The 27,662-nt window shown below is 31.4% G+C and overlaps 1 protein-coding gene across 6 annotated transcripts in view; it reads right to left on the reverse strand.

The window, feature by feature from the left end:
- Positions 1–216: 216 nt before the first annotated feature.
- Positions 217–27,662, reverse strand: part of LOC148616201 (E3 ubiquitin-protein ligase CBL-like) — a 45,250-nt gene continuing 17,804 nt past the window's right edge. Inside the window, exons 3-13 of one of the 6 annotated variants that reach the window (XM_088583003.1) lie at positions 23,842–23,973; positions 22,524–22,661; positions 20,910–21,129; positions 19,082–19,222; positions 18,609–18,764; positions 16,852–16,994; positions 15,067–15,161; positions 14,053–14,070; positions 9,264–9,431; positions 7,631–7,718; positions 217–5,204 (exon numbers count right to left, since the gene is read on the reverse strand). In XM_088583003.1, coding sequence (XP_088439129.1) covers positions 4,979–5,204; positions 7,631–7,718; positions 9,264–9,431; positions 14,053–14,070; positions 15,067–15,161; positions 16,852–16,994; positions 18,609–18,764; positions 19,082–19,222; positions 20,910–21,129; positions 22,524–22,661; positions 23,842–23,973 — 1,525 coding nt within the window. In that variant the 3' untranslated portion in view covers positions 217–4,978. Of the gene's footprint in view, positions 5,205–7,630; positions 7,740–9,263; positions 9,432–14,052; positions 14,071–15,066; positions 15,162–16,851; positions 16,995–18,608; positions 18,765–19,081; positions 19,223–20,909; positions 21,130–22,523; positions 22,662–23,841; positions 23,974–27,662 lie in introns of all 6 variants that reach the window. The other 5 variants (XM_088583001.1, XM_088583005.1, XM_088583004.1 and 2 more) reach the window with 5 other exon arrangements.

Genomic DNA, 27,662 nt, shown 5'->3' on the forward strand with positions numbered 1-27,662 from the left:
TCCATGTGTACAAAGTTTCATGACTGTCACCATACCAGTATCTGAAGAAAATGTTAATGTGATCATAAACCTCAAGTATAAAGCAGAGAATCTATACACAAATTTAAGCCATCTTCTATTTATTTTTTAAGATGGCAATTCAAAGTGAACTTACAAAAAAAAATCCATTTAGATTTCTATCCATATGTTTTCCAGTCTTTGTAAGGTAACACAACAAAATATTAATAAATTTTATTTTTGTATTATGTATAACCTCTTAAAAAGGCTATAAATATTTCTTATGAATCAATAATATATTAACAAAATGTATCACATGGAACAAAAAGGTTATTGTAATAAGCTGGTGTAAAAGCTCTATTTACAACTATTATAACTGCTATTGGATCACTTGACCTAAATATCTTTGTTTAATTAGATCAATGAGTAGTCTACAAATGAAAACAGTGCTCCCATTGGTCATCATTGGATTAGTGGCAGCAAGGCTCTCATTATTTTACTTGTATATCCTATATTTAATGAATATTAGTAAGTAGTAAATATCTACCACTTCTTGTTTTGTGTGATTTTATCACCATTTTCAACATGAAGTAATGCAAAAAAGACAAGCTAGACAAATATTAATACATAAATCAGTACAAAATGATTAGACATAAACTAGAAACTGAATGGGAGCCGACTAAGTTATAGGGCTAACATTTTATCAATATCTCAATTTATCTCACCTATATAAGGATGTTATTTTTAAATTTAATTGAAATGAAAACAGAACTGGCAAATAATATAAAACATTTTACATACCACTTCTACAAAGCCAGCAAAAGTGTCATGGTATTTGTAATGTTCATACATGAATGTTCCATATGTTCCATTCAAACAATTAAGAAACGATTGCTGATGGTTGATGTTGGGAATTAAAAGTCTTCAGTTCAAAATAGCACGAAAAATGTGTCAAGTATGAGAGAAAAGAATACAAAAAAGATTTTAATAAATATCTACACAACTAGAAATACTGTAAGTGAGCTAAAAATCAAAATACCCCTCACCTCAAATGGAGTTAAACCCTTAAATCCATTTACATGTGATGTCCAACCCTATCAAATTTCATCAAAACCTGTTGAGCAGTTCAGAAGTATTTGTGCTCACCTAGGTTCAGTAAGTAAAACCTGCATGTTCATTTATCTCCCTTTGGAGTCATTAGCATCCATATATGATGCCAAACCTTCCCAAAAAGTTTCATCAAAACCCCTCAAGTTGTTAAAGTTGGATTATCTCCCTTTGAACTCATACAACAGGAATTATATTAATGTATGCCCATCTACATATGATATAATTGTGGACAGACGAATGGACAAGCAGACAGATGAATCAATTCCTTTGTATCCCCTATCTTTGTGAGGGATTTAAAGAGTAGTTATCTTTATAAAATAGCTTTTCAATTCAATTCGTAAAAAAAAAAACAGATAAAAAGATTGTCTGAAATAACATCACTATGCCTGCAAATATAGCACCTCATAACACAGCCTCTGCCAAGGAGTACACTGGTTATATGTTGTGGCTTTTCACGACTTACTCCGTGAATCTGGAAGGACTTAAAAGAAATCAGAATATGCCCTATGAAGTTTAAATGTTAAAAATATCAATACTACTTCAATAAAATAGTGGACATATTTCTTCAGTTAAAAATGGAGACTAGAAAACACTAGCGTGCTATTAACGAAAAAAAAATCTCCAAAGTCACATGATCAATATTTTATATATAAATAATCTGTAATGTTCAGTAATTACTAAGGTGATCACTTAATCACCATACAAATACATTTTTTGTTGTCATTTTTTTTTTTTTTTTTTGTGGTCAACACAATCAGATGTATGTTTTGTAAAGTTAAATTTATGAGTTTCCATGGATAGAGTTACAAGTAAACATGGTAAAATGTGGTAAAACATTAACATTATAAAATCAAGTTATTTTGAACTGATGTTCAATTAAGAGCAGTCTTTATAAAAATCAGACAGAAGGTTACTCATGCATGTCAAAAACCCACTGAATTCACATAGATTTCTAATTCAGAAATTGTTACAGACCAATAACCAGACTTAGATTTTAATTTAGTTGTTGCATTTTTATTAAAATTACATGAATTGTGTATGAAATTGGTTCCTTGCAAGAATTATCATTCTTGATTTGGTTGATTTTAGTGGGAGAAAAATGAATGGTTTTCTCAAAACTACAGATCTGAATACAGAAAGGACTTTTGTTCTGTAAAAACATAGCATAAGTAAACCTAAAAGCATTGTTGGTTTGGTGGGTTTTTCTACACCATGTATCATCTTTACCACTGGCAGCGTGTGAATTTTATATGGACTACATTGAAATACAATGCTAAAAACATTCATAAATCCAACATTAACTAAATACAAATGTAATCAAAATTATTTATCTCTACTGTAGTACAGCTGAAAGTAATCACCATAATAATTATGATAAATAAAATATAGCACTAAATAACGATAAATAAACAAATGTACAACTATCACATAATCTGCATTTAAAATGCACAGTCGGTACTAAAAAACTACATTAGCAAATGAATAAAGCGAACACAGTTCTTAACATTACCATAAAGCAAGTGGACCATTTGATTCCTTACATAATTGCTAAAGGTGTAAAAATATTTTTAAAGTAAGCTGAAAAAAAATCCATTTAATTCAGATCTGCAATGCAATGCACACTTTCATAATTCAAGCAATAAATGGAAGAATTCACAATTGCCTGGTTCATTATAAATACTGGGGGGGGCAAGTCACACATTGAGTCATTTTCAAATTGCACAATTATTTATATTATGCTAACACTTTTAGCACAAACATAATCACACACTGACATATATAAGCACTTCATTACCTATTTATAAAGCACCAATATTTATAAGGAATTATTTAAGAGTTTTTAGAACTGGTTTTTACTAATTCAACACAATGGTAGCCCAACAATACATAAAATACAAAGTTAATTGAACAAACACTTAAATTACACTCCCTTGCATTTTTGGACTGCACTTTCCTCCATAAAATTATGATAAATAAACAAATGATTTCTGTACATCAGTTCAATATAAATCTTCAACAGCTTTAATTTTCAAAAGTATACAATAAATAATGCAGAAAACAGAGCAGCACTTTAACATTCCGGGAATGAAAACTTACATTCATACCAAGTACAACCATTCAATAAATATAGCACCCTTCAGATATACTAGTGTGCTACTTGAGAAAGTCTAAGTTTACTTCAAAAATACATGCTACATTTAAGACTTTAAAATGTTCCTTGAATGTAGGAATTCTATGAGATCAAGAAAGAACTCCTCAAAATTACCAGTAGTCTGTCATGTTCATTGGTTTTGCACAATTCAAGAAAAGTGCATCAGCAAGAGATTTATTTTTCTTCCCAGAAAAACACTTAACAGTTTATTTCTCAAATCAAAAGCATCTCTTTTTTCTGTCTTTTGGAATAATAACTATAAATCATAATTAAATTGAAGTGAATTAGTCATTCTTTGTGAGGTATAAGAATAAGCTATTGATATTGCTGGCTTGTGTTCAATTAAGCTACTATACAAAAAATTCTCCAAAAATCGAGAATTTTATGAGGCTTTTTTCAAAACACAACAATGAATGCATTGTGATTCATACATGTCAAAAACCCACCAAATTTACTTTTATTTCTTATTCAAAACCAGATACAGACCACATAATCAGTCTAAGTTTTTCATTTCGGGGTTATCGTTCTTGATTTCCTTTGATTAGGTTGGTTTGAGTGGATGATGGATGAATGATTTTCTCAAAAGTACAGAGATGAATACAAGAAGACTTATGCTTCCTAAAAATATAGCATCTTAGGATTAAAAAAAAAAAAACATTGTTCTGAGGGTTTTTCTACACCATTAATCACCTGTACCATAGGCAGAATCATTTCATATAGATTGGTACTTTAAACTAAAGCCATAGTTCTAAAATTATAACATAAAAAAACACCCACACCTTTTTTCATCATTTAACTGGCTATAAACAATGTAAAGTCTTCTCATCATTTAAAAGCACCATAAAAAATTATCTCCCTCCCCCATTAATTTAAAAAAAGAAAGACAAAAAATATGAATTTAACTTAGAATGGCCTTAAGACAGAATTTATATGAAAATTCAGGAAAAAAAATACAAGCATGATGAAGGTTAATACTATCAAGTGAAATGTTACAGCATTATTTAAAATGATAAGACTAGAAAATACCAAGTAACAAAATAACAAAAGGGGACTACGAAGAAAAGGTATATAAGTAGAGAGCAGTCAAAGCGTATCTGGTGAATATACAACACAGTAGAAAGTGCTTTTATATCTAGGTATATACTGCTGGTTAGGTTTACTTTGGGGTCAATTCATTTTCTCTGACTACCACTTTCACCACAAGAAAGACAATTTACTAGTTTGACCCTTAAGGAACACCACAGTAAATGAGTTTGATCCCAAGAGTTAACCATGTTAACGAAGTTTGACCCCTGGAGAAAACCATGGTAACTGCTACTGAACCAACAATAATTCTACATGTGAAATGATGTGAAGAATCCTATCCCTGAGACCCAAAATAATGTATGGCCATTTTAGAGACTCAAATCTCATCTTTATCACTCTTATATGCATATAAAAAAATTGGTCTTATTTTTCAAAAAAGATTAGTGTACATCATGTTTAATTCTCATGTAGTAATTAGAAAGCTATGTAAAAGCAAAGTTTTTCTAAAAACAAAAATGTACATGAGTGAGTTTCCAACAAAACACATAAATATGAGCTAATCTGGACTTATACAAAATGACCTGATGAAAAATGAAATGCAATTTGATTTAAATTATAATGAAAATGATGGTAAAAAATACTTAATGACAAAAGAAAAATCACATTTAAGAAGAGTAGAAAAGAATTGTGTGACTAATTTCTGACAAATGTTTCCAGTATGTCCTCAGCCATACGTAAATTGTTTCTTGCAACACGTAATGCATCTACCACTCGTAATCTATCATAACCTTTTTGTACTAAATGGTCCACTGACTGTTCATCCACACTATTTTCTTTATTACTGTCACTATTTTCTTTTAACCTCTCACGACTTTCTCTGTTCCGCACAGGAAGTGGTATTTCAGCATTATCTGTCTTTCTACAATTACAAGATAACAAACTAATCAATAAGACCAAGTTTGATGCTTTGTTGTGCCCCACTCATACAACAAATTGATATAGTAGATTAACCAATTACAGCCCATCTACAAAATCCATCCCTTGTGAGATATTTGTCACAAAAAATTTCTAATTTATTCCATATTGTGAAAAATGGCAAAGTCCCATGAAACATGAAGTTGACATCGGACAGCATCCAGCTTATAAAGTATGCCCATCTATATAAAGCAATATACCAATCGATCAATTGGGAGCAGAGACAACTGAGATGAAATTCAGACAGATGGATGGACATGGTGATTCCAACATACCACACACCTGTTCAGTGGGGTATAATAACTAATCCTTAAAATTATTTGGCTAACCTTACTGAAAACATATTAATTTTCTTTAAGACTTAATTCAAGGTTTCAGCTAACAGCAACTGGTGACAAATCTATAAATACCATATAGCAAATAATTCCCAAGGAGAGCTGATTTTCGCATATTTTAGCAGTCACTCTAAAAAAACTAAAATAAATTCCACAAAAGATTACCTCTGGACTTAAGTACTTAGCGCATCACTTAGCATATGCCAAATTAGAGATTCCTAAATTTTAGTACACCTTGATTTAAAATCACCTAATTTTAAACCTAGCAAATTAACTGTAAAACAGTAAAACTGAACACATTATACAGTATATGTAAAAGTAAACTTTTAATGCTATAGACACTGGTACAGTACATCCTTTAACTACTTTTGTCTTTGACCAATTTTTCAGAGTTGTTTTCTACTAATAGTTTATGCTTGAATTAAATTATAACATTATTTTGAATTTACATGTCTACCAGACCAGAAATAAAAACAGCAGATTTATTATTTGGTATGGCCTAGTTTCTAAGCCTTTAACTCCAAAACGGTTCATGATAAACCCTTTTCTTCCTTTATGCTTCTTATTTTCCAGAAGGTTGGGGCAAAAACCTCAAAAAACAATAGGCCTCTCTGTTATGTCCATAGAAATGGTGTGTTGAAATTTCAAAAAGATTAGATAAGTTTTACTCAATTTTAACAACATAAAAAAAAATTAATGGATGAAAACAACAGGGTCAGTATTCTAGCTAGGCCATTTCCACAGGGTGGTCAGCCCATCCTTTTCCAAGTCACACCCTGCACCTTTTTCAGAGTGAAAAAAGCCTGTTTAAGAAAAATAAATTGTTTATTTGTCATTATCTGCTATTTTTGTAAACAATGCACATACATAGTACTTGCCAACAACAGCTGATTTACTGGAGATTATAAGAAATGTTCAGCTAATTGACTAGCTTATTGGAAATGATTTGAAAAGAGCAAATCTCAATTTAAAAGCCATAAATCTGAATAATCAAAGTGCTGTTAGCACTGTAGTTTTGTTTATTCTAGTGAAAAAATTGTGGCATGAACAAACTTTCAAAGATTGCATGAAATAAAAATAAAACTAATCAAACATTTGTGTTTCCTATATTATCTACCCAAAAAGTAGAAACTGAATGTCAATCTTTACAACTGATTTCTGAAGTATGAGTAATCAACAGTATCCAACTAGATCTCTATCATCTTTTGTAGAAATAATAGAATATCTTTGAGCTGAACAACTGCCAGAAACAAATTTACTAGTTATTTTAAAGAGATTTTAAATAATATAAGGAACTACAAATGGACTAATTTTTTTGTGTTCAGAAATAGTACAGAAGTTCCAGGCATAAACCGGTGACCATCAGATATTTTAATCCTGCAGGATCAAAAATCCCAGAAAGGTGTTAATTGCTGTCTAAACAGATAAGGGAAAGTTTTATGACGTGGTAAATAACAACTAAGGAGCATCAGCTGGTTAGGGATAATGGACAAGTAGAAAATGGGTTGCCATTGAATCTACAAACCACTTTCTGGACAGCCAATAATTTGTTCATGATAATATTCTGCTGCCCACTTAATATGACAAATCCTGACAAAAACTTAACAGGCCTAAATTTTTAAGAACCATGTGAGTACACCAAGTACAAAACTGAACATTTGTTTATTCAAAATGTCAGTTACTTCTATTCCAATTTTCATTCTTTTTTACATTTCCCCTATTTTCATCAGTACAGTACAGTTGCAAAAAATTTTGTTTTCAATAGTTATAAAAAATACTATTCCTTAAATGATTTTGGAAATTTGGTAGCAGCAATCTTGACTATTTGTTACATTTCCTGAAACCTTTTGAAAACCTAGCTGGAACACTGAGATTGATACCATTATATAAAAAATTCTTGGGTTGTATAAAAACCAAGTGTCTATAGAGGAGGACAGCACCATATAATCATACAACCACAATTTTTTAGTTTCATATAAAACTGAAGTAATTAATGCATAATAAAATTTCTTTGATTACAGTTTTGTTCACTTACTTGCTGGATTCTCCTCCAACGATTTTTCTGGGAGCTGGTAAAGGTGGAAGATCATAGTCTGTTGGCACTCTGTGTACGGGGGTTTTACCTGTGACGGAAAAAATAGTTCCTGTAAAATACAAAACCAAGGCAGTGTAAGCTTAGCAAGGGAATGAAAGCAGACGCAAGCAAAAAAGATGAAGAATATGTTATTTTTTAACACATCAAAGGGCAGCAGTACCTAATAAGTTTGAAATTATAAATATCATTATCTTTGAAAGTTGAATTCATAAAAAAAGGCAGATTTAATGTATTAATTTGGATACTATACTGAACAAATGTAATCTTGAAAGAACTTGAGAGGGAGACATCAAAGCATCAGATTGAAGGTTCTTTCAGAGCATCCACAACTCTATATGAGGGTTTATATGTTTGTACAGTGAAACCTGCCTAAAGCAAACCCTGAATAATCAGAAACATTGTCTGAACCAGACACTTGTTAAAGTCCCTCTATATCAATCTGACTATAATGAGAATATGTAAGGTGTATGTGTCAAAGAGACAGCAACCCCACCAGGATGAAAATGTCAGCCCAATACCACACATTGGTCTTCAATTAACATATGTATTTCCAACCTTTTTAAACCGAACATCTGTCTAAATCAAATTCTAAAGGGGTTCGGTTTAGACAAGTTTCACTGTTTATATACTCCATCTAGTTAATGCAAGAAATACTAAATTGTCAGCTGAAGTCACTAGGTTTATTTACTGATACTGAGAAATTGTTTTGCATTCATAACATTTGAATTCGTAGCATTAATTCTAGCAATGGACCACAAATCAAACAATGAATAGAATAATAGCTGAAATATTATTGTTTGCAAGCTAAGCAGAAAGTACACAAAAATATGAAGATAACAAAAGTTTATACAAAGACAAGCATTTACATTTTGGGTTACTGTAAAGCATATAAATTAAGTTTTTTTAATGATTGAGAAATGAATCAGTGGAATTATAAAACAAAAGTTTCATGAGCAATAAGTCCATTTGTATTCTAGAATACTATGCACATTTTTATATGTATAATTTTGTGCCCTCTAACAGTAAACAAAGAGCAAGGTTCAATAAATTCTACCATTTAGTGAATATGGTAATATATACATGTAAATTATACAATCACAACATTTTTAAAAGAATAAAAGTGACTATATTCCTATGCAATCTGATATTAGATTTTAAATTAAAGAATTACTGTGATGACAAAAGTGATCTACAAATATAGTAATAATGATATGGAAGGATATGGCAGGTTGGGAAGCTACACACTAATTTTAAACAGGAATTAATGACTCAAAGCAATCTGCAGAATTACAGGACCATTGAATGAACACATCAGCATTTTTATATGATTGAAATATGTACAAGTTGTTCCCTGCCTTTTCATACTTGCTCATTTTTTTTTTAAACTCTGACATAAGAAATCGGTTTTCTTCAGTCAAGTCTTGAATTAAAATATTTTTTTCTCCTTTGATAACAGAAGTTAAATATTTAATGTGCCAACTTAAACTTTATTCCTAAGTGGAGAAATAATCTATACCACTCCCAACAAAAGAAGGCCTTATATATACATTATGGAAGAAAAGCTGATACTTACCTCCCTTTGGTACAGAATATTCATCAGACTGAGACTCATCCATTGGTGTTCCTTCTGGGTCAGGCTGAGACAGGTATAAACAATTATTTGCTGTGATTGCATGTGATGTGGAAGATGAAGGTGCTTGTGATGCTGGGATATCATATCGTAACTCAGCATATGATATACCTGAAAAAGATACATGTACAACATTTAATTAACTCAAGTCAAAATTCATAATATAAAATATTCAATGCAACCAAATATCAATTTTGTTAAGGCTAGGGAAGCTATACTACAAAGTACCCCAAAATTACATTATTTCCATCATTTTTGGAGTACTAACTATGTTTCCAATTCCATAGGCTCTCTGGACCAGTAGCACTTACTTTATGTAATTTCCTTAAGAAATCTTTAATGAGGAGGTAAAATTAACAAAATGGTGACATCGAACAGCCTGGTTACATAGTCAGGACTCTTTTCTGATCAATTAGATCAGACTGCAAGCTAATGATCTCACGTGTGGAAGTATTTTAAAATGTAATGTATCATATCCTATGAAAAGTAAAAGTAATGTTGAGAAATGAAACAAGACATATCTGGTTGTGAGGGGACTACAGTTTCAGCTCTCATTCAGGCCATTACTTAAGAATTCACAAAATTCAAGTTATTAAGGAAATGGAAATGAAAAAAAAATGTAAACATCTTAAACTGTCTTAGTAATTAAACTGCAATTTAATTTGAAATTAAATGCTTTGCAAGGAGCAGCCTGATATGACCACAGATGTTGAAACCTGGATAGTTGGAGCAAGAAAGGACACACAATTCAAACTTGATACAGCTCGGATTTTTTTTATAGTGATAAGAATTTAACCAGAATTGGCCCATTTCTGGTTCTGTATTCCTAATTAATTTCAGTCAAAACCTCCAAAACAATGAGGGCAAGGTAGACAACAACAGCATCACAACAAAATAGGACCTGAATTTTTTTTTTTATTGTGGTTGCAGGGATCAAATTTAAGAGAAAATGAAAATTCAGTTTTGCACATAAAAATTATTTCCACTTGCTAAAATTTGCTTGTGGAATCATAAAATTATACGTATCATAAGTTCAGTTCAGAAATAATCCAAGAAACTTAGATTTAGCAAGTGTAAATTGTCAGTACTTGCTAAATTTAGCTGGTGGGAAAATTTCTTAACTTCAATCCCAGCATTGTATAAAAAATCAAACCAATGCAGGGTGTAATATCCTCCAGAAATTACCTTAAATTAACTTTATTTTGCGAGCAATTTATTGCGAGCAGATACTTTTAACAGAATGAATAAACAGTGAAAAATAACAATTTATGCCACCATTTTTGACATATCAATGGTCATTTAATCATACATATTCAATACTTGATACTCTGATACTCACAAAAATAAGTTGCCCTGAAATTTTAATTCTCCTTTCACGTAAAATAACTTCATTAATAGGTTAAGCAAGTAGTGCATTAAGTTGGACTGTTTTCAAATGACGGCTTTTTGACATCCTAGCATTACTACTGTTGCAATCAATGGTCAAACAAAGTAACTAGCTCATTTATAACCAGATTCATCAACTGAAATACTTGATCAATATTCAGTTTATGAAATTTATGACCTTAGATATGTGACCTTAAGAGAACAGGAAAGCAAACCTTATAAAGAAAGATCATATCATTTCACAGTTTATCAGGAATAAGCAGTTCAGAAATGATTTTGAAGTTTTTTTGATAAACTTTAAAGACAAGTATGAGCACAATTATTTTCAACAGTAATCAAATATAAATCGATTAGATGGGTGGTTTCATGTAATTGATTAATAAACGATTACACTAGTTTATCATGTTTAATCCATTACAACTAAGTACTTTTAAAGATGTAACTGATGATTACTTTCAATTACTTTAAATGACAATTCTCAGAAGGCAACAAAAATCACATGATGTTCAACATGTTTATATAGAGAAAAAAATATATATACAATTTCCATCACAAAGTGTAATTCACATTTTGACAATGTTATCAGAAGTGTACATTGTCATTATCATGTTGTTTATAAGCCTTTTAAAGTATGGATTCTCTACTAGGGAGAGAATATTTCAGCTATCATGTGCACTAATGCATCATTAATATCCTTTTGCTTTTGTTAATTTTTTCTGTAATTATTTACTTTCTTTAGCATAAATTGGGCAAGGTTTTGCTATTGTTCTTTTCAATTTCTTTGTCATATTTATATTGTTCATTTGAAAGTTTCCTAAAAAAAAGAAGAATTTTTTTTAAAAATTTAAATACTTAACTTCATCTAAAAAACTAAAATTTCCAAATTAAAAAAATGGTCATTTAGTCAATCAGTATAATTAACAAACAATTAATACTTTGTTTAGTAGTAATCAAGTCATAAATATGACAGGTGTGAAATAATTCTTCAGGTTATATTGAAGAGATTTCATGGTTTTAACTTTTAATTAAGCTTGTTAAAACAGGCAAGGCCAAATTTGTTGAACCTTTGTAAATTGTGAGATATTTAACAATGACAATGTCAATGAAAAAAATGTTTATTTTGTAACTGTCCTAGTAAGTTTAATAGTATAAAAATCTAGATTGTATACATCAACACACAATTCTTGGTATACTTTTTGTTTAAAATCATATGAATCTCTTTTATTCAAACATTATTTTATGACTAATTTCTGATATCACAGTTAGCGTAATTTTTTCTACTGAAAATTAATAAAAAAGTACATAAATGCACTCCTTTTAAAACCCAAGGTTTCAAACTGTAATCAAATGTAGTTGAATATTAATCAATGACTACAGAGCTTTGAGAATCTATAATCAATAAAATTTCCATTACAAGTAATTGAAATCAATGTCGATTACAGATTACTTTCGATTATTAACTATTTTGTAATGAATTACAATTGATTACTTTTACCTCAAGCCTGATTCAAGATAATATAATAAAAATGTGAAAGCTGAAAATTATTACACCAAAACATAATACATCCTACTAAAACAGTTTTCCCTTACAACTAAATATCAGAGTCTCATGTACAATTCACAGTAGAGAAAAAATATGTTATGAAAGATATAAAACAAGAGGCTCCCAGGAGCCTGAATTGCTCACCTGGTTAAATTTTAGCTTTCAAGGGCAATAAATTTTACAAGGATTTGTCCAACAATTTTGACTCAAGAAGATTTTGGTAGGACTTCTCATAAGGATCATTTCAGCAACTGAAAGTTTCTTTCTATCTATCATAGTCTATAAGATATTGTCTGATAACTAAAAAAACATCTTTCATTAACTTTCATGGACAATCATTCTTAAAAGGAGTCGTCTTACAACTTTGATCCCTTGCTTTATAATGAGGGTCATTTCAGCAATTGAAAGAATTTGGATAAACCTAACAGTTTTGGAGATATATGCTAATAAAGAGCTGTGCTTTAAGCGCATGATACACCTGTTGCCCTTTTAACTTGTCCTTATGCTTTTAATGAATTTATATGATCAACTAGAAATTCTGTGAGCCCTGTCAAATACCCTCCTCCACCCCCCAATAAAAAGTAAATAAAAAAATGCACAAAAAAAAATTCTGTGAGCCCTGTCAAATACCCTCCTCCACCCCCCAATAAAAAGTAAATAAAAAAATGCACAAAAAATTTGGCACTATCAAAGCTACCTCAAGTTTAACTAAGTTTGTTGTCTTGATTTTTCACCCATACATTTCTATCTTGTTCAAAACACACTTTTCTGACAAGGTTACCAAGTACCTTTTATGTAATTTATAAAGGCATATACATTTATTCAAATCGGAAGGGAGCTTACTTCAATAAATATGAACAATTCACAAAATTTTCATAAATGTTAGTGAAAGATTTTTTTGAGTTATTGAGCGAAAACTTTTTTTAAGCATAAAAGTTCAGAACACGGAATCGATAAATCTGAAATTTATAAAAAAATCCAAAGAGAGCTTATGTAAATAGACATGAACAATTCACCAAAGTTTCCTAAAAGTGGGTGAAAGTGTTTTTGAGTTATTGTATGAAGTGTTAATGACAGACGGACAATGGTATACCATAATACGTCCCGTCTTAGATGGACATATAAAAACTACTGACAGACCCCTATGTTCTATTTTTAGTAAATGAGGCAGTGGTTTTTGATGAATCAAAAATCCCCAAATCAGTTCTATGCAGGTTACCCAAAGGAACATTCATACCAAGTTTAGTCAAGTGTCAGAAGAGAAGATTTTTCGAAGAAACAACATTGAAAATAGCAAAAAAACATTGAAAAAGGGCAATTACTCCAACATGGCTTATCAAATTAACACAAAATTTGATCATGGGTAGATCTCATCATGCTGAACACTTTTACCCTCTCAGAATTGAGCTAAACCTAATGATTTTGGAGATTTACGCAAAAAAATTACTGTCTGATCCCTATGTTCTATTTCTTTTGACGATTCAAAAATCCCCACACCAGTTCTATGAAGGATACCCCAAGGAACATTCATACCAAGTTGGATTCCAGTTGGTCAATTGGTGTCAGAGGAGAAGAGTTTTGAAAAATTTTTAATGAAAGACGACAGACACCAAGTGATGGCAATAACTCACAAGGCCAGGTGAGCTAAAAAGAATACCAATTTTTGGATAGAGGAATTGTTATACTATAGGAATCTGCATACGGTGAACCATGTAATTGAATCACAAAATAGAACTTTGCAACCACAGTGATTAACAAAGCAGTTAAATGTGAATAGTGAAGGTTAAACTAAACTTCATTTACCTTTCTTAGATTTTTGTGCTGAAATAAATAATTATCTTATAATACTAAGATGATTATAACAACTAATATGTATCATATACTGTAAGTGCTGATGTTTGTTGGTCCAAACAAATTCTTGCATTTTGTATCATGTAGACAAATACATAAACATTCCTAAAGAAGCATTCATTTTTTGTCCATCAATTCAAAACTTCACAAACACTATTACACATAACTATAAAATGTTTTGTAGGGAGCAGCTTACAGCTACAGCTGCAGATGACAACCCTGAACCGTTCAGGCAAGTATGGACATGGTCACACCCCATCCAAGCTTGATACAGCTCTCAATTTTGTTGCAATTAAATATTTGGCACAAAATAATAATTTGACCAGAATAATATAGGTCATTTTTTTGGCCCCTTATTTATAAATTATGGTTGTTTGCGACCCCCTAAAATCATACCCTGCCTTTCTTTTGTGATACAGCACCTTATAGTCATCTACTGTATATCATGAAAATACTTCTTATTTTTGGCTCCTTTTTGGCCCTTTATTTCTAAATAGTTCATGTCACAATCCCCAAAATCAATCCCAGGTTTCCTTTTGTAGAATTACAAAAACAATTTAAAATAGCATCATGATTGATTTAACAGTTACGGCCTATTTTTTTAATCAACCGCAGGATAATTACATTTCACTGAAATGCTTGCTTATTTCTATGATACAGAAAACAAAAGAATGGTGCCTTCTATTGCACTAGACGGACATCAAATATTTTCAGCTGAAAAAAAAACACTGAACTGTAAATATTTTATCATAGATTTTCTTTATTGACTTACTGACATTCAAATATAAAAGCATGAAGCTACTTATCTGTACCTAACTAGTTCATACAGATAAGTTGGTGGTGTGATCGATAATCAAAGCACTTACGCTAGCGACCAACAAACAGTACTTGAACCATCACTGTCAGCAGATACAGTTTTAATGATCTGCTTAAAGAGACAAAATAGTTTATTGAAGGACCACATACCTGAACCATCACTCTCTGTACATATAGTTTTGTTGGTGGGCTGAGGTATCATGTTCTTATCTTCCGATGGTGGTGTTGGTGGTAGCTGTCTTCGACTACGGAAAAAACAGACTTATTAACTATAAATAAAAGAAAGTATTTGGACATTTTCATAAAACTCAAGAGATTTATAAACTTATAATTTAAGGTCAGTTCCCATTGGTTTTAATGAAATTTTGTTTTATGTGTGCCATTTATAAAATTCATTTTCCCTTTATTTATCCTCTACGAGCATTTCTGACTCAGTTAGGTATATATCTAGATGACAAAGATTGTGGCATTCCCGTATTAATCTCCCTAATGTTATGAAACATTATTTTTCAGTATACTCAGACTTGTGAAGTCAGCCTCATATCTTGACCTACACTTAGAGATCGATGGTAAGGGAAAACTATCGACCAAACTTCATGACAAATGTGATGACTTCTCATTCAGAATTGTCAACTTTCCTTTCATCTGTGGCAACATCCCTTCAGCACCTGATCACGGCATTTTCTTATCACAACTTATACGTTATGCCAGAGCTTGCTGTAACTACGCAGACTTTTTGTATTGTGCTAGACTTTTTACAATTAGGCTTCTGGAACAGGGTTATGTAGCTACAAGCTTGAAGTCATCACTACAATAGTTTTAAGGTCATCATCATGAACTCGTGGATTGTTATGGTGTATCCATCTGCACCATGAAAACTAATTTGTCTAACGGGTCATAGTTTTCCTTTCCTCGTTTGTCTACCCGGACTCGACATATTTTATGTGCAACTTGGTGGGTGTTTCTAGAAAAGCAGAGGACATTTACACTACCAGTGCACCTGGTCCATGCTCCCAGTTTTTAGTGGAGTCGGAGTTGCTCAATTTACTTTTGTTACATTGTATGTATTATTTCATTTACTTCATGTTCTTTGTTGTGCTTATCTGTTTTCTATGTCTGGTCTCTGTTCCTGAATTACATTCTATTGATTTTCGGTAGAATCTTGGTTCCCTTAATTACTCTTGCATTACCTTTCTTATGTAAAGTGTACTCCAAAAAATAGTATTTGAGATAAACAAAAATCGTAAGTTTCATTTTCTGTTGCAAAAAGCTGATTTATTGACAGAAACCACCAATAGTCATGCAGTCTTTCCAAAGGTTCAGTTTTTCTTCTTTTTTTTTTCCAGGACATTCAGTCCAAACGTATACATTCATTATCAAATTAAAGTACAAGAGCAAAGCTGGATGATACAGTCTTAACAATAAGAACAAAATGCTTCATAGGGTGAAGCTGGACACAACCAAACAGGTCAAACCATGAACAAACTGGAAAAGTATAGATACATCATTCAAGCTTTATACAAATCTGTTTTGACAGAAAATAAATACTGGTACTAAGCACAGGACTAATATTTAACCAGAAAATGAAAATGACGTCTTTCTGCATGGTTCCAGTCACAGACTTAAAAATCAATCCCAGCCTTCCTTTTGATCTCAATGAAATTTCCAACTACCCTGTTTTTGCCCTATTATTGCCACTGTTATACAAATTTCCCTTTTAGACTATTCCTTTTGACTGCTGCCTAGATTTTATAATTATAATAATTCTTTTTAAGCCATCATTAAAGGATCTCAGGAAAGGCCACTTCTCAATACACCACAATCAAACTTAATCTATATTTGAATATAATCTGGATACTCATAGCATGGTATTTTCTTTTCTTTGTTTCTCAGACACATGTATGGCAAACTGTTCTTACGCTTTATATCATTTACCATGGAGGTTTGGGTGATGATGTTGGAGAACCTGATGGTGACGGCAAAGGAGATGACCTTCTAGGAGGTACAGGAGGTGGAGGAGGTGGTAGTTCTCTCTTCCCCAACCCTGGTGAATCAAATGGTGACGATCTGTGACTGATCTGAAAAGAGGCAACATAATATTAAATAAATTAAGTGTATTTATACATCAATCCATTCCAATACATTATCAAATCCATTACCTTCTTTTATAATATTTAAATCAGAAATAATAAGAATACATTTTTTACAATATAAAATACTTCAGAACTAACACACAGTGAACATGTTCAATATGTATCAGTGTTCTTCTTCTCAAAAATCTGAAAAATTAGTCTGAATTTTTGGTGCTGTATTAGAAAATAGCATAGTGATGTCATAACTCAAGAAAAAATCTACACTTACAAATTTTTGTTAAATCTACTACAGAACCTGTTCATATACAATAATATATTCATCTGAAGGAGATAAATGTTTTGTATTTTCAGATTCGGTGGTGTCAATCCTGGATTTAACTGTTCCAACTGATTTTACTTGCTTCAATGGAGTTAATGGTTATATAATTTGTGAGTGACCTTCAAATCAAGATTGACAATGATGACAAACCATCAAATACAATACATTTATCTCCAGTATAAGACGTCTGTAAAAATATCTGTGGAAATGGAAATCAAAAATATATAAAATAAGGCATAAAATATTGTAATTTTAGTATAGATACACTAAATTGTAAAACATTATCCAAAGAAATTTGACATTACAAAGAATGATACTTAAGAATACTAACTTAAGCTTTAACAAACTTTCCAATTTACCAAATAAGTTTGTTGTATATTACAACCCATTTTATACGTCATTTCTAATATACAGATTAAATACAACTTTCTTTCCTTATTATAACTCTGATGTTCACTCAAGTAACAGGACTTGTTAATGGTAGAACAAGAAACTAGGAATGTTAATGTAGTAAGATTTTCTTCATTTGAAATTAATATTTACATTTCAACCTATCAAATGCTTTGGAAAGAAGGACCATGCCATCAAATTAGAGTGTGAAAAATACAATAGCATAAGTCAGTAGAGAACCAATGCCCTGGCCTAAAGGTAGTGCATCATATGTCTGAAAAAAAAATACATCTGAAAAACAAAATTGGACATGTCACTTGAGACAATATGAGGACATTTGATGGCATATGAAATTTGGGGGCATACTTTACATAATTTACAGACAACTCTAATTAAACATTGTCTAAAAATAAAGGGTGAAAACACTATGTTTAACTCTTTAATTCGTTGTACTAAGAAATAATTTCAGTTGGAGAGGGTAGCTAGAAGAGCAAACTGTTCTGTTAAAAAGTTAGTACTCAGATAAATGGTTAAAATTTGAATCAAGTGTCTCAGGAAAAATACAAATCTTTCATACAAATCTAGATTAAAAATACATGTTTGATTTTCTATGTATTTTTTAAGTTTGAGTTTTCAATCAAACTTTTATCAGGATATCTCGAGTTTTTGTGGAATATAAATACCTTCTTTGCATCACATAAATAAATCTGACCTCAGGTTCACTTCCAAAAACAAAGCCAAAAAAATAATGAGAAAATTTATAATCATATCACCTAAAATAAGCAACCATGTTTGCCAATATATACAGATATAAGCTCCTGGTTAAGTAAGGTTCAATATAAAGCATGCATTGTACCAATTAATAAGATATAATGAGATGACCAACTTACTGGGTTAACATCAGTCGTAACCAGGGGACTAACTGTCCCACCTGTGGCCTGGGGACTTGTAGTCCCACAAGAGGCCTGGGGACTAGTAGTCCCACCTGACGCCTGGGGAGAATTAGTCCCTGAGCTACGTGATGTAGTGTTTCCTGTGTGATGGTCCTGTAAACAAATTCTGACTTAAACACACCTTTCAACTTAATAGAATCAAGGCAACAGATGCATTGGTAAACTGGAAACATCGTGCATATCTCAGTAAAAAATATTTAAGCTAATTAAGGCATTTTTTCCTCACATTTTTTGCATGGGTTAATTTTTTTTCTATAAAAAAAAACTTGATTAAGCAATCTATTATTGGTTACCTGGGAATACTGTCTACAAATCTGAGATCTAAGTATTTCATTATTCTTATTTTCTATTAAATATGATCAATCACAAAGTGATCACTGAAGATAACATAGTTGAAACACATTTTATACCTCCAGATCATCATCATCATCATGAACTGTAACTGGATGTGGATGTCTTCTCTGTGGGTTTGGATTAAAAGGATCTACTATAACTTGTTCCGTGCCTTTAATTTCACACCGACAAAATGGACATCCCTGACCATCAGAGTCCTGCAAAAAATATTGGTTGTGTAAAACTGATATCATATCTGTCCCCAGTAGATATGCCATGCACACATGGGAAGTTTCAACGCAATTAATTTCTAAAGACCTAAATATACATTAAGAAACGTGGCATAACTAAACTGTGCTTGAACTAAAGAAGCGGTTGTCTAGTTTACAAAGTTTCAAAAAACCAAGAATCTAATGAGACAGAATTGTATAAAATATTTGGTTTCCACAGGTTTCTATATTTACAGGGTTCAGTTTAGACAGATTTAACATCTATTTACATTTACTGACAAAACAGAAATCAGCCTACTATACTCGGCGTCACATAAATAACATACTGTTAAAATTTGAATAAAAATATTTTCTATGACTTTATTGACACCTACCGTCGTTTAAATTGTCTTAAATGACTTGCTCATTCGTTTAGCCAAACAGCTTCTCCCTGAACAAGTCGCTTTTAGCTTAAATCATGCGTAACAAATCCTTACGGGAAAATCTCATACTAATATCCACCATGTTGGTTTCTACGAGACGATTTGTTTACAAACGAAGTTCGTAAGTTCCTGTCGAACTCCAGTGACAATCGTCTGCTTGGTTAACTTCTCGGTATTGTACGTTGTTTGCGTAAAATAAATCCGAGATATCCGAAATAACACCGAAATGCATTCTGGGTTCTTCGGTTTTTGGACAAACCATTTAAACGTAAACAACATCTCCTAGCAACCCGATCACTGTAAACATGGCCGACTTTTTACAATGTAAATATTGGCACCGAGAATTAAAACCTGACCGGAATTTAACGATTCAATGTTTAGGGAGAACCGTTTGGCTAAACGAATGAGCAAGTCATTTAAGACAATTTAAACGACGGTAGGTGTCAATAAAGTCGTAGAAAATATTTTTATTCAAATTTTAACAGTATGTTATTAATGTGACGCCGAGTATAGTAATTCTTACATAAATTATTTTCAACACCTAATATCATTTGGACATTTATAAGTTTTCTTGTGCAAGTGTACTTTATTTTATAGAAATATCTATTTGCATGAAGACTAAAATTTTGACTCAAATGGCAGTGTTGGTATTGTTTTTTTTTGTTAATCACTTCCACTTTGTTAATGCTTCTTAATAAAAGTGTACATTTAACTCCATGTGAAGTTGGTAATACAATGTATGTTAATTGAATACATCATTTGACTGTAATTAATTAAATTTTTATAGAATACGAACATTTCAGTAACCAAAAGAATTTTCGGCTGAAATGTCAAACAATTCTTTAAATTTTAGTATCAAAATATACTGCAACTACAGAAGTTAATGTGGTGTTTTGATTATTGCTAAAAATCACAATTCTGTGAAATCTATCTAAACAAAACCCTGAATAATCTGTCTAAACCAGACAATTTTTAAAGTCCCTTCTGTATCTATTTTAATGTATTTTTAACCGCACTCCATTCTAAACTGAACAAATTTAAAGTCCGAAAGAGATTCAGTTTAGACAGGTTTCATTGTAATCGAAAGTTGCATTATCGAATTCTGAACATAACTAATGTGAATTTTTTCTCAAAACCACAAAAATTTGCAGTTACATCCTTGACTAGAAGGACAAAATGACAATCATAAATGCATGTATTGTTGGTGCATGGGTTTAACTTGATTGCCTGTCTCTTAGACAATACCAACCTACCTGCCACTGTGTAAGGCAAGGTGTACAAAGTAAATGACCACAAGGTTCTATTTTAATGTCTTTGTCATTTTCTGCACAGATTTTACACAGCTGAAATGTTGATCCCATTTCACAGTAAAGTTCATATTGTTCTTGGGTAACTTTTATATGATCTTCCTGACTATCTTGTACTAAATAACTTAAATCTGGATTTATACTCCTTCCATCTGGATACTTGAAACTGAAATAAAATATAGATTATAAACTTAACTGATCTCACAGGAAATAGTGACTTACATAGTACATGTAGTTAGTTTATTAATATTGCCATAATAACCAACAACTGATTTATTATGCATTTCACAAGACACACAACTGTTTGTCAACATATAAAAGCTATTCTTAAATAGACAATGTCATCCTTCATAATAAAAACATAGCATTGTCTTACTCAAACCCAAACTCTGCTTAACAGGAACTTCACATCAAACAATGCTCACGTTCACATCCTATGAAAATACAACAGCTAATCAGGAAGTTGATATCAAGATATTATTCATGGGAGTGATGCCATAAACCTAATTTTAAATCATTCCTATCGATTGGACCGGATATTGTCCATTACCGATTACTGTAATACATATGTGCTAAAATATTCCAATTATTACTAAACTGGTAGTTGATATCAGACAGCAACAAACTTACAATATATGCCCCACCACTAAGAAGCTACATACTGAATTTGAATCAATTCAATAAGTAGTAGCTGAGATAATTGAAAATAAATTCAGATGGCCTTCATCAGACATCATGGCAGGTGTCTTACAAGAAGCAGAAACTGCTAAACCTTTCAGAGCATGTCAGATCACCCAAGTTTTTTGGTGGAGTTCGTGTTGCTGTATTTTTTTGTTGTTAATCCTTGGTTTATGTCTTCCAAAACTTGATTTTTAAATGGATCCCATTTTTGATATATCCCATTTTTAATGACATTTTCAAATTAAGACCCTTTTAAAAATGTTAAAATTTCTGAGAAAAAATGTCTGTGTGAGTTCCATAAATCTTCAATAATTTTTTTTTTTAATTTCATTTTTCTAAATAATTAAACTTGTTTCTCAGCAGATTCTTTTCTATAGTACTGTGAAAGTACTTTAATTCGTGGATACCAATTTTCGTGAGTAAGCCCATCAATGGAAATCTACCATTCATTGGGAATCAAATTCTTGGTTTGACCTATCCACAAAAACCACAAAAATTTGTACTCCATGAACAATAGTACTTTCACAGTACTTAAAAACTCTGGTAAATATTTTCAGAATTTAATCACAACCAACAAAAAAAAAACATACCTATTCAGCTTAATGTAATTTCAATTTTATAAATGACGCAGCCTATGTACTGCACTACTGCACAAATGGTGACCATTTTGGGGCACCATTCTGTTATGACATCAATAATGTTGGGTAGAACTTATCTACAACATCAGTGATATAAGAACATATAAACAACCCATAAAAATTGTTCATATAAGTTATCAGATACCTCCACATCCTTACTACCAAAACAAGCTTATATCTATTGAACCCTACAAGTATGTACAGCCTACAAGTATGTACAGTCAATAAGAAAACAACTTACAAGCCTTCTCTTTGGCCATCTAATAATGCTTGACACAATGACTTATTCTGGGGTATTGTTTGAAGGATCTGTCCTTCAGCTGTGACATAACCAATGGCCCACTGACCTAGACGGGTACAACTCAATCTGAACACATAACTGAAAAAGATAGAATGTATATAATCAAACCTGAATGTCGGAAGTTTGAGTATCCAGACCTTTTTTTATTAAAAATTTCTACAATATACATTGTAATTGGAATCAGTATTAAATATAACAGTTAATCATGCAACCTTAAATGTGATTGACAAATAAGAAAACTGGTACATTCAAAACTGTAAGCTGGCATTCCACTAATAAGGCTAAGGAACGATATGTGTACTAATAAACGGTTAATGTAATGCAGTATTTTTGCATATTTCCTATCTACAGCTATTGCCTTATTCAGTCCTGCACAAAATTGGTTCAGCTAATATATATTGCTGACTACTTGATTGATTGATTGATAGATAGATGTTTAAGTTCAAGCCACAAGTGTATCATACTAATCAGGAGAATCGACATACATTTCATCTTTTCTGTCATGTTATTTGAGTAAAAAATATCATCCAAATGTCAAGCAGTTCAAACCCAAAATATAAAAAGTCAAACAAAAATAAAATTCAAAGAATTTATGCTCCAACTGATAAACCCAAATAGGTTAATTAAACTCAAAAGTTCACTTTTTTATTGTTCTTTTTTTTATGGACATAAAAAAAAACGAAAAGATGTCCCTTACAGTACAATATAAAACTTCTAGGAATTTATATTTATAGGACATTTGACACAGCTGATAATTTCCCAACATATTTATTTACAGAATTTTAACACAACCTGGAAATCACATCTCCATTTTTTTTTTTATTCAATGATTTTCTATTGAATAACTTCCTTGTTGCCTATATATCTACTGTGATGTAATCAAGTATTTACACACACTTAGACAAAATCAAACACTTCCTAACCGATTACATAAAAAAATTGAACAACCATTTACTGTATCCTATTCAAATTTGAAGGTTCTGAATAGAATTGTATGGAAAACCCCAATTAGTAGTAGTACATGTATGGACTGATAATTATCAGTAACAAAATAAATCTACCTGACAATTTTTCTATGAAAATAATTGCTGTTCGAGTTATAGATACCTTATTTCAAATTTATTATAAAAAAAAACACAAGCAACCCAAACAGCCAATTTGTTCTTTACAAAGAATCCCTGTCTTACACAACATCAGTTTACAATTTCTCCCCTTATTTCAATCTTCATGTAACAGAATATTAAACAATTTCCCATACCTCCCTGGTTTGTTGACATATTTCTGCAGTCTTGCCTTCACCTCATCATACGTGAGAAAAGCTACGTAACCAGGATGCGTAACGGCAAGAACATTCCAGTTCCTTAATAAATTCACCCATGGCTGGAATAACCTGAAATAAAGATCTTATTATAAAAAAACTACTTCTCCATTCAAAGCAACATTAGAAATTATATGATGACTATGGGACAAAAAAATTGTCTATGTGAAGCATAATTAAAAGAGAGAAATCATATGATTAGCCTAAAATATGAAACACCTGTAACTATTACACCAATTGATGAGCACATTTTCTGCCTCTTGATAGGCTTAGAATTGCCAAGAATGGGTCCTTTTTGAAAATGGAAGTATATTGTAGTGATGCTAATGCAAATATACACTCAATATAAATGACCTAACACAAGTTGTTAAACATTAAAATCTTAACAAGAAATTTTGAAGCCAATAGACGTGACTGCAGGGGCATAAACATGAAACAGAAACAGTACTGAGATAAAATGCAACTACATACCAAATATGGTGGTTCATATAAAACTGACCTATTTAAGAAAACTTAACATTAAAATCTTAATGAGGCTACCAATGTATTTAACACAATACCTTAAGCACGCCATTCATGACTTTCCGGACAGGCAAGAAAAAAATAAATGAAACTATAGTGTTTTAATGTATCTTGTAAAACAGAAAGGCAGACCTGTGAAGCATAATTAAAAGAGAGAAATCATATGATTAGCCTAAAATATGAAACACCTGTAACTATTACACCAATTGATGAGCACATTTTCTTCCTCTTGATAGGCTTAGAATTGCCAAGAATGGGTCCTTTTTGAAAATTTTAGTGGGTCCAAAAAATGAAACAAGAGCAGAGCTCCAAGACCCTGGCCTCAATGCAAAAGTTCTATTTTAACAAGAAGATAAGCATAAGTTCAAAATCAGAAGCTGTTTTCTTAACTGCTAAATGGTGAACCATTATAATGGTATAATGTACATGAAAACAGAGTGATGCCCCAGAAATCAATATCTTTTAAACAAAATTGAATTATTTAAAGTACATGTGACCTTGAACAATAACCTACTGACCCTAAAATCAATAGGTGACTTCTTTACCCATAAATAGTTCACTGGTATAAAATTAATTTCATTTTCTGTCAACTTCAATATATTCGGGTCTTTCAATCCATAATTTTATTAGCATGTGTGTAATAAATAAAACTTGTGAATTTTCAAGACAAATAGGTATCCCCCTGATATATGCAATGAACAATTTGAAAATGGGGTCAATAACACAAATCTTAATACAAGGTTAATTTATTAAGTATATCTATCATAGAACCTTTAAATTCAATTCATGTTGAAGTCAAACACAGTTCAATTTTGTACCCTTCGGACTAAATGTGGATAGTCTCCAAAGAGCAAATGTCTACAGATGACAACCACGTCTGATCACACAACACTTTACTATCTTAAAATGAGATTTTAATCAACATTTGTACCTATGAAAGAAACCTTAGTATTGTTACAAATGATTGGATAAAATTAAACCATTAATACTGGCAAAGTAAAGCAATAATGTCATCACTAGGTACTTCTACAGTATTTTTCACTAAAAACAGTGAGGTCCCTAAGTGATATTAAAAAGAAGAATACAAAAATAGCTACATATACACTGTACAAGCATCCTACAAAATATTCTCTGGAGAATTTCATTTTAACAAAACTTTAAAACCAATTTGATAAACTCATACTTTGAAATACGAAACTATAACAGTGTAATTATCAGTAACAATGTTTCTCATTTGATAAAATGATAAGTTAAACAGGTCACAAAAACACTTTTCTCAAATCAAATCCTCCAAGCAAAAAATTATATAAGATGTGAAAAGTTGATAACATAAGATAAAAAAGAAATGAATACCACAGTTAAAGAGGGTCAAATCTACACTTCACACCCTCTTGAACATTCAGTAAAAACAACCCCAGTTCAAGTAGAAAACTATAAAGCCATGTTTGGTAGAACTGTATCATTTCCAATCTTCTACACTAGAAAATCATAGCAACTAGTCTGAAGCAAATATTGGTAACAACAAAATTTACCCTTTTCAAACGAAATTGTGGGTTAAATCTAGGTATTACAGTGCGCTTAAGCTCCTCTTCTATTGCAGTGTGAATATACCGGTGGTGATTAAATAGCATTTGCATGCTATTGCGTCATATTTGGTAAATCAGCAGTCACATCAACACACTGATATAATGCCTTAAATCAGTAAATTAAAAACAAGATGTTTTTCAATATGAATGTTGCATTTTTATTTGATGAACTAAAAATTTCCCCTTCAAATATATTTAAAATTTTTGAAGAGTTTTTAACATGTATGTTAACAATTTTATCATACTGTGGGTAGTATATTATGATATATTAATACAGTCATACTTTAGATATTTGTAATACTACTTGCTGACAATACCAATACATGTAAATGACCACAAGCTTGGTGGTCTAACAAAGACTATTTACTATGTTTATCTCAATAATATTTAAAGTCCAACAAGAATTAGCCATACAAAGGTTGGAACATTTGTATGTACACTTAAACCTTAGGACTCTCCTTGGTGTAAGGAAGATTGGAAATCAATATAAAATTTTTATCTTCTCCTGTACTAAGCTGATGATTAAAACTGAATGTAATTTTTATCCAATTGATGGTGACTTATTATCTGTAAGAGGTTTCCCACCATTTTACATTTCCAAGTTTTCAACAAATTTCATGGGCAAAACCCTATTCCCCTTCATAGCATATTTTTGGTTAAATCTTTCTATCCACTCTCAATGGTAAAATTAAAATTATAACATGCTTGTGTAAGCTTGCATGTAAAAAATCTTAATTTTCCTGTTTCAAGTAGAGAAATATTTTAAACTATGCATTAGTGAAGCAGTCTGAAGGAGTTTTCACAAAGATTTTAAAGATGACATTCACAATAGAAGCATAATTTGGTACAAAAACAGTTTACATGTAAGCATGTAAGATACTGACCAGCAAATTTTCATTTTTCATTCATAAGAAATTTGACTCAAAGGAAATCTTCCTGTAACCAGAGAAATGAAAACGTGAGTCTTGATGCCCAAACAGATGACCATGTATCCTTGTAACTTCCATTTGAAACTGAAATCACTTCTGTCCCTTCAATGCCTTTTAAATATCTGTATTATGAAACAGGTATCAGTACAAAAATAGACGCTTAAAATTTCCTGAAAATTGATACCCAAAGTAAACTGTCTTCACAGAGATGTGTCAAGCCAGTTACCGTGGTCACTGTTATTCAAACCTTGATAATGACTATGTGGATATTTATAAACATTTGTACATGATATGCATGAAACAGACATGGAAGTATATTGTAGTGATGCTAATGCAAATATACACTCAATATAATTGACCTAACACAAGTTGTTAAACATTAAAATCTTAACAAGAAATTTTGAAGCCAATAGACGTGACTGCAGGGGCATAAACATGAAACAGAAACAGTACTGAGATAAAATGCAACTACATACCAAATATGGTGGTTCATATAAAACTGACCTATTTAAGAAAACTTAACATTAAAATCTTAACGAGGCTACCAATGTATTTAACACAATACCTTAAGCACGCCATTCATGACAGGACAGGCAAGAAAAAAATAAATGAAACTATAGTGTTTTAATGTATCTTGTAAAACAGAAAGGAAGGCAGACCTGTGAAATAAATTGAAATTAACTATCCTCTTAAAAATGTATAACTACATGTAACTAAGAGGGAA

Source organism: Perna viridis, chromosome 5 (assembly GCF_037379345.1).
Source record: "Perna viridis isolate PV_CMFRI_1.1 ecotype Kerala chromosome 5, ASM3737934v1, whole genome shotgun sequence".
NCBI lineage: Eukaryota > Metazoa > Mollusca > Bivalvia > Mytilida > Mytilidae > Perna > Perna viridis.